General features: G+C 46.9%; 1 protein-coding gene across 1 annotated transcript; it reads left to right on the plus strand.

Annotated features, from left to right (window-relative positions):
• Positions 1-5,839: 5,839 nt before the first annotated feature.
• On the plus strand, positions 5,840-7,101 carry LOC137358264 (neuropeptides capa receptor-like). Its single transcript, XM_068024168.1, has 2 exons — positions 5,840-5,903; positions 6,206-7,101. The coding sequence occupies exons 1-2, from the start codon at positions 5,840-5,842 to the stop codon at positions 7,099-7,101; spliced, it is 960 nt and encodes a 319-aa protein (XP_067880269.1).
• Positions 7,102-8,865: the final 1,764 nt, after the last annotated feature.

Below are 8,865 nucleotides of genomic sequence, written 5' to 3' on the forward strand. Positions count from 1 at the left end.
TCCTGTGCCTTAAAATTTCTATGAAACATTCTATGATTTTATATGATGCTGTTGTTGTTCCTGGTAATTCCATGTATCCAGATTTTAACTCTAGAAACCATTGCTAACTTTAGCTCTGTTCTTGTAATTTAATCTGTCATCTTTACTGCCGTTTGTGCCCTTGCAAAGTCTCTATCTCCTGCTATTACATCTGTAAAAACGGCTTCACTCTATTACCGTTCTTGTAATATACTCTCTCATCTTTGCTGCTGTTTGTTTCCCTGAAAAGACTTTATTTCGAGCTAATAGATCTGTAAAACATGTTTCACTGACAGGCAGTTATTGTCATAGAAATAGTGAGAAGATTGAAACCAGTGTCTTTGATCTCCATCACAAAGTATGTCCCCTTTTGTTGAACTACATACCCCTCACTAGCCAAGGTCTGAGGCTGAACGATTTATTCTGCATTCTATTTAACTGTCAGCTGGATTCTGAGCCCATGTTCTGTCCATCACCAATCCTGGCTACTACCACCTCCATGATATCGCCTGTCTGCACTTCTGCCTCAGCCCTTCTGCTTCACGCACTCTCATCCATGCCTTTTCTAAATCCACGTTCCAGTTCGAATTCAGTCCTGGTCACCCTCCCAGCTGCATATCATAATGAACAACAGATTAGCCAGAACTCTGCTGTCCATATCCTAACTCATAAAATATCCCGTTCACGCATCACCCCTATGTTCATTGACCTATATGGCCTCGCAGTCTGGCAACAGCACAATTTTAATATTTCCAGTCTTGTATTTGAAGACCTCCATTGCTCGCCCATTCAATTAGTACCATCATCCTAACCATTTTCCATATTTCTGCAAATCTTTTGCCTTCCTGTCCCTTTCCAGATTCCCTTTTATCTGAATTTCCTTCCCGCTGCATCCCTGCCTGGTCGTGATTTTCGGCTCTAAGCGCCACCAGTGCAGCAAACTCGGATCCAAACAGTGGTGCAAGCTGAGCTGCCGGCTACTGTCGTCATGCACAGTGCCCCCTGGTGGGCAGGGCTCTATCCCGGTCATACTGTGGCTGCTCCAGTCGCAAGAGATGGATCTGAATGCGACATCACGTCATTGAATGTCAGTATCTGCATGTCTACTCAACACCTGTGTTAGTCACTCTCAGCTGAACATGCGTTCAGCAGCATGAGGAAGTCTCATTGCATCAGGTCAAATATGGACAAGGAAACCTTCTGCTGATTACCACCTACTGCCCCCTCCCCCTTCAGCTGATGAATCAGTACTCCTCCATGTTGAGCACCACGTGAAGGAAGCACTAAGGGTGTGTTGGAGAATTTTCTGAGCTTTGCTAATTATTACTTAACTTTGTAGAAATAGAAAAACAGGATGCAGCTTGTAGCTAACCTAACCAATGGTCATAAAATGTAGACAGAGCAACTGACCACAACCCACTGTCTTTGGAAGAGACAGAGCTCATGATGGATTTTGGGGAAGTGAACGCAGATTGTTCATTGCTGACTCTTCCACTTTTATCATGTTTGTCAAACCTAGCCAGAAGTAACGGCCAAATATAGTACCTGGAGTGTGTACGTTAAATAGGGAACAATAGCTTGTTATGCTCGAACTAACGTTCGACTGACCTCGGACTCTGCATGCTGCACAGTCACGTAGTCGGTGTTGTGATCATCTTGTGGGCGTTTATCTATTGTGAAATTGTTAGCTCTGCCTCTGTTATACTATATAAATCCACGGCGATCTGTAGCTCTGGGGAGTAGCACTGGACCACCTTTAGGTAAGGTGTGCACCCCATGATATCATGCAATAAAGTGTTTGCTCTCAACGTCTGAGTCCGGAGAATTTGTTCAACAATTGGGCACAATCTGGATTTTCTCCAACAGATTGGCAAGGCGAAGAATGTACTTTTGGTGGGGGACTTCAACGTCCATCATCAGGAGTGGCTGGGTAGCACCAATGCAGACCGAGCTGGCTAAGTTCTAAAGGACATAGCTGCAAGACTGGGTCTGCGGCAGATTGTGAGGGAACCAACAAGAGGGAAAATCATACTTATTCTCACCCTCACTCTCTGCCTGCCACAGATGCATCTGTCCATGGCAGTATTGGTAGGCATGACCACCATACAGTCCTTGTGGAGACAAAGTCCCGTCTTCACATTGAGGATATCCTCGACCGTGTTGTGTGGCACTACAACCGTGCTAATAGGGATATATTTCGAACAGACATAGCTGGGCATCCACGAGGCGCAGTCGGCAATCAACAGCAGCAGAATTGCACTCAATCTGTAACCTCATGGCACGTCATATACTCCACTCTGCCATCAAACTCCGGGGATCAACCTTGGTTAAATAAAGAGGGCAGGAGCAGCAACAAGAATACCTCAAAATGAGGTGAAAACATGGTGAAGCTACAAACCAGTACTACCTGCCTGCCAAACAGCATGCGATGGACAGAGCTCAGGGATCCCACAACCAACGGATCAGTCATAAGCTCTGCAGTCCTGCCAAATCTAGTCATGCACGGTGGTGGACAATTACATAATTAAATGGAGAAGGTGGCTCCACAAATATTCCCATCCTCAGTGTTGTGGGAGACCAGTACAGCAGTGCAAAAGATAAGGCTGAAGGATTTACTACAATCTTCTTCCAAAAGTGCCGTATGCATGGTCCATCTAGGCTTCCTCCTGACATCCCCAGCATCACAGATGCCGGTCTTCAGCCAATTCGATTCACTCCGCGTGATATCAAGAAACAACTGAAGGCACTGGATACTGCAAAGGCTTTGGGCCCTGAAAGCATTCCGGAAATAGTACTTAAGACATGTGCTCCAGAACTTGCCGTGCCCCTAAACAATCTGTTCCAGTACAGCTACAACACTGGCATCTACCCGGCAGTGAGGAAAATTGCCCAGAGCTGTCCTGCACACAGAAAGCATGACAACTTCAACCTGGCCAATTACTGCCCTCTCAGTCTACTCTTGATTGTCAGTAAAGTTATGGAAGCTGTCATTGAAAGTGCTATCAAGTAGCACTTGCTGAGCAATAACCTGCTCAATGACATTCAGTTTGGGTGCCGCCACGCCCACGCAGCTCCAAATCTCATTACAGTCTTGGCTCAAACAGAAACAACATACTGAACCTTAAAAGCGAGTTACGAATGACTGCTCTTGACATCCAGATTACACTTGACCGAATATGGATCAAGGAGCCCAAGCAAAACTGGAGCCAAATGTAACCAATGGGACATCTCTCCACTGGATGGAATCATACCTAGCACAAAGGAAAATGGTTGTGGTTATTGGAGGCTAATCATATTGGTCCCAGGCCATCACTGCAGGAGTTCCTCAGGGTGGTGTCCTAGGCCCAATCATCTACAGTTGCTTCATCACTGATTTCCCTCAGTTATAAGATCATATGTAGGGATGTTTGCTGATGATTGCACAATGTTCTATATTATTTGTGACACCTCAGGTACTGAAGCAGCCAGTGTCTGGATGCAGCAAAAGTTGGCCAGCATCCAAGCGTGGGCTGAAAAGTGGCAAGTATCATTCGTGGCACACAGGTGCCAGGCAATAATCACCTAAAAGAAGACAGAACCTAACGATCTGCCCTTGATATTCAATGGCATCACCATTGCTGATTTCCTTCACTATCAACATCCTGGGGGTTACCCTTGACCAGAAACTGAACTGGACCAGCCAGAAAAATGCAATGGATACAAGGGCATTTCAAAGGCGAGCAAGTCTGCGGCCAAGAACTCACCTCTTGACACCTCAATGTCTGTCCACCATCAACAAGACACAAGTCAGGTGTGTGATGGAACACTCACCACTTGCCTGGATGGGTGCAGCTCCAAAAACATTCAAGAAGCTACCAAACATCCAGGACAGAGCAGACTGATGGATTGGCACTCCATATACCACATTCAAGATTCATTACCTTTGCCACCTATGCACAGTGGCAGCAGTGTGTCCCATCTCCAAGACTCACTGAAGCAACTCACCAACACTCCTTCGACAGCACCTTCCAAACGCGCGACTTCTACCACCAAGAAAGTCAGGGACAGGCAGCAGATGCATGGGAACAACATCACGTGCATGTTCCCCTCCAAATAATACACCATTCTGACTTGTACATTTCTTACCATTCCCGCATTGATGCTTGAAAAAATCTGGGCACTCTCTTCAGAACAGCACGGTTGGTTGATATACGCAGATCCCAAGAACTGCAGCAATTCCCAAAGACGGCTCCCCGCTGCCTTCTCATAGGCAATTTGTTTAATTTATTTAAAGATACAGCACTGAAACAGGCCCTTCAGCCCACCGAGTCTGCGCCAAACAACAGCCACCCGTTTATACTAACCCTACAATAATCCCATATTCCCGACAGTTGGAGCAATTTACAACAGCCAAATTACCTGCCACATGCAATTCTTTGTCAGTGGGAGGAAATCGGAGCACCCCGCGAAAACTCATGCGGGTATAGAGGGAACTTGCAAACTCCACACAGGCAGTATCCAGAATCGAACCAGGGTCCTTGGAGCCGTGAGGTTGCAGTGTTAACCACTGCGCCACTGTGCCGCCCATCAAGTTCTGAAGCTGCCAGTGTCTAGATGCAGCAAAACGTGGCCAACATCCAGGCTGGGCTGAAAAGTGGCAAGTAACATTCGTGGCACAGAGGTGCCAGGGATGGGCAGTAATTGCTGGCCTCATCAGCAAAGGCCACATCCCATCAACAAAAAATAATCATGTCTTTCGCCAATTTTGACACGGTGCCACCACTGGAATTACTGGGAGTCCACCATTTGTGCTGCGCACCCAGTACCTCAAGGACTCACTGAGTACCCCTAGTGACCTCGCCTCTGCTGTGGGGTTGCAGCAATACCCCTGCTCCCAGGACTGGTGTAGCACCAACAGTGCATCCCTCTCACTGGCTAGCCCCAGTGACCCCACCACACGGACATGTTGTCTGGGGCTCCAGTGATAGGCCTGGTCCCAAGCCTGGTGCAGTACTGGCAGGAGTCCCCACCCCTTGAATGACACGGGCAACACCACAACACTTACCTGTAGTGTAGGTATCTAGTGATGGTCCAGGTAATAAGCCTCGTGGAGTACCATCAGCATTCTATGCTCTCTGACTGGCGCCTGTGACCGCACTACACTTTACTGGTGCCTGGACCCCAGCGATTGCCATGGTCCAAGGCATCATGCACTACTGGCAGTTTCGTCGCTCCAGATTGTATTTCTGAGACGACTGACCGGCTGGCCCTCTGACTGTCTAACAGTTTTGGCTGGTGGGATCACTGTCCTTAAAGGCATGGGAACACAGCCCGGGCAGTTAATGGCCAGAATGCTGCTAAATTATCTCAGCAGGTACTCCGAGCAGATGAGGCACTGTTCCCCTCACCGTTCGGTCTACGGTTGGTACACAGTCCCCCGCCACAACCCCGCCCCCACCTCCCCACCCCCAACGCCCGCTCAAATAAATTTAGCGTCCTGTCTCCAGCAGAAATCCCTGCCACAAGTGCAATATTTAAATCCGTCACTGAATGTGGGAACAAATGTACACATGTGTCTACATGAACGACTTCAAGCTGTTTTTCTTACTTCCAAACTGATGTAAAATTTCCCTGATCATTTCCCTTGTTTACTGTAAACTTAATGACGATTGACATAATTTGTTTAATTTATCTAACTTTTCATTTCCAGTCATTGCTTTGAAATAATTGAATTCTGTGTTACTTTTCACAGTTGAGGGAATCTCTTAGTAAGACCCACATGTAGTTTTCTGTACAAGAGCAAAATACAGTGGATGCTGGAAATTTGAAATACAAGCAGAAAATGCTGGAATTACGCAGCAGCTCTAGCAGCATCTGTGACGAGAGAAGCAGAGTTAATGCTTCAGGTCAGTGACCCTTCACCAGAATTTGGAGTGCTTAGAGATTAACAGTTTTTAAGCAGGAATAGAAGGAAGGAGGAGGAGGATTATGATCAACACTGAGTTCAACAATTTCCGCATCATCTGTTTGCCATTTATTCTCTCTGTCTTCCACCCTGTTACAGACCTTACTGTGCATGCTTTCAAGTCCAACCATTACAACACATCAGTGGATACAGTGCCACATTTGAAAATCTCATTCAGTATTCAGTCAAACATTTGCTACCAGCCTGATGTATAATTTCCCTGTTTATTTCCCTTCCTCACAGTTAACTTGGTGACGATTGTGATCCTGTCTCGGGGAAAGTGTGGTCTCTCCAAATGTGTCACTCGCTACTTGGTGGCCATGGCAGCGGCAGATCTCCTGGTAGTGATCCTTGACCTGATATTGAGGCACATTCCCATTGTTTATTACGAACAGTTTCATTTCTTGCAGTATTCCATCCCCACGTGTAATATCCATGCCGTCCTGCTGTTTGCAGCAACAGATTTTTCTGTCTGGTTCACCGTTACTTTCACATTTGATCGATTTGTCGCCATTTGTTGCCAGAAGCTGAAAAGTAAATATTGCACCGAGAAAATGGCAGCTGTCGTTCTGGGGACTTTGACTGTGCTGAGCTGTTTAAAGAACATGTTCTGGTATTTTATGTTCACAGGACAGTATGTTCTGGTGAACACCCCTTGGTTTTGTTTGGTAACAATGGAGGTTCTATATTCTCGAGTCTGGTCAACAATCGAATTCCTACATTACACTCTAACTCCGGGGTTCCCATTTTTGCTGATTCTGCTGCTTAACGTCCTCACTATCAAACACATTTTAGTGAGTAGCAGAAGTCGTCAGAGACTCCGGGCTCACAGCAGTGCGGGCAGTCGCAAAGACCAAGAAATGGAGAGCCGACGGAAATCCATCGTTTTGCTGTTAGTTATCTCAGCCAATTTCATACTGTTATGGGCAGTGTTTACGGTCGTTTCAATAGGGAACCGAATGTGGTATTTGGTGTCTCTATACCTACCAGAATTTTTACAGGATATAGGTTTCATGTTGCAGCTCCTCAGCTGCTCCACCAACACTGCGGTTTATGCCATGACCCAGACTCAGTTCAGAAAGCAGTTGAAGAATGTGCTGAAATATCCCTTTAATAGAATTATTAAATCCAATCAATGATGCCAGGAAATGAATTACTGACGATTTCCAGTAGCTCCTCATTATATTCCACATTTCCAGCAGCCGGTGGGGTGGCGTGGGGGAGTTGGGGGGGCGGGGTTGGTGTGAGGAGGTGTGGTGGGAGAGGGGCGTCGCTGTGCCTACAGAGGAGGGTGGGGGGGAAACATGTCGCTATGGTGACAGACTGTCGCTACAGTGATGGAGTGGGGGTGTGGCCTGACGCCAAGGAAACTGAGAGGGGGTACGAGATATGGTGATAGAGTGGAAGCGGGTTCTGCTGCAATGGTGAGAGTTTGAGGGCGGGGACTGTTCCCCTTCCTGACGGGCAAGAGGGGGTGGGGCCTGTCTCCCTTTGTGACGCTTTTGTGTGGGCAGGGAATTTTCCTCATTAAAAGGAGGCATTAGGATCGGGCCCTGGTATTCATTATGACGGTACATGAGGGCGTGGCCGTTTGCCTCCGATGACATGGAGTGGGCACGGGTCCGGCCTCCCATGGTAATAGGGAGTGGGGGAGAAACCTGTTCCCAATGGTGATGGGCGATTGGAGGTGGGACCTGCCCCCCATGATGACGGAGAAAGGAGGTAAGGCCTATTCACCATGGTGATGGGGAATGGGGCGGAGTCTGTTGTCCATGGTGACGGACGATTGTAGGTGGGGAACGTTCCCCATGGTGTTGGCAGAGTTGGGCCAAAGTCTGTTCCCCATGATAACGTGGGAGTGAGGCTGAGGCCTGTTCCATAGGGTGATGGAATACTGTGGGCGGGCTCTGTTCCTCATGATTGTGGAAAATGGGGGTGCGTCTGCACCCCATGGTGTTGGGAGAGTGGGGGTGCGCATGCTCCCTTTGGTGATGCAAGTTGTCTCAATAGCAACCAGGATAACAACAAGAAAAACAACAGTAAGAGAGTTGGTGGTGGGATACTTCACCTTGAATTCTTCATAATCAATTATAGCATATAATTATTTCTCACCTCTCTTAATCCTTCATTGCCCTTTCAGATCCTTTTTAATACTTTGGAAGCCTTGGCAACCATATCACATTCGAATACTGTATAACTGTTCCTTATTAAGGTCCCACTATTTAAGAAAGGTTGTAGAAATACGCCAGGGCACTACAGACCAGTGAGTCTTACGTCAGTGGTAGGGAAGCTATTGGAGAAAATTCTGAAGGAGAGAATCTATCACCACTTGGAGAGGCAAAATTTGATTTGGAATAGTCAGCATGGCTTTGTCAGAGGGAGATCATGCCTAACAAATTAGATTGAATTTTTTGAGCATGTGACCAGGTGTGTAGATGACGGTAGTGCAGTTGATGTAGTTTACATAGATTTCAGCAAAGCCTTTGACAAGATCCCACATGGGAGACTTATCAAACAAGGTAACTTGACAAGTTGGATTCAAAATTGGCTTAGCTTTAGGAGACAGAGAGTGATGACAGATCGCTGTTTTAGTGACTGGAAGCCAGTGTCCAGTGGCGTACCACAGGGATCTGTGCTGGGTCCCCTATTGTTTGTCATTTATATAAACTACATAGATGACTATGTGGGGGGGGGGGGTAGGATCATTAAGTTAGCGGATGACACAAAGATGGCCGAGCGGTTAACAGTGAGGTGGAGTGTCTTAGGTTACAGGAAGATATAGACGGGATGGTCAAATGGGCAGAAAAGTGGCAGATGGAATTTAACGCTGAAAAGTGTGAGGTGATACACTTTGGAAGGAGTAATGTGACACGGAAGTATTCAATGAATGACCTGACACTGGG

The sequence above is a fragment of the Heterodontus francisci genome, chromosome 49 (genome assembly GCF_036365525.1).
Source record: "Heterodontus francisci isolate sHetFra1 chromosome 49, sHetFra1.hap1, whole genome shotgun sequence".
NCBI lineage: Eukaryota > Metazoa > Chordata > Chondrichthyes > Heterodontiformes > Heterodontidae > Heterodontus > Heterodontus francisci.

Bases quoted from the DNA above. Each gene is read 5' to 3' on its own strand.
- LOC137358264 (XM_068024168.1), top strand. From the start codon at position 5,840: ATGCTGGAATTACGCAGCAGCTCTAGCAGCATCTGTGACGAGAGAAGC. The intron at 5,904-6,205 runs GTCAGTGACCCT...CCTTCCTCACAG, and splicing joins AAGCAGAGTTAATGCTTCAG to TTAACTTGGTGACGATTGTG.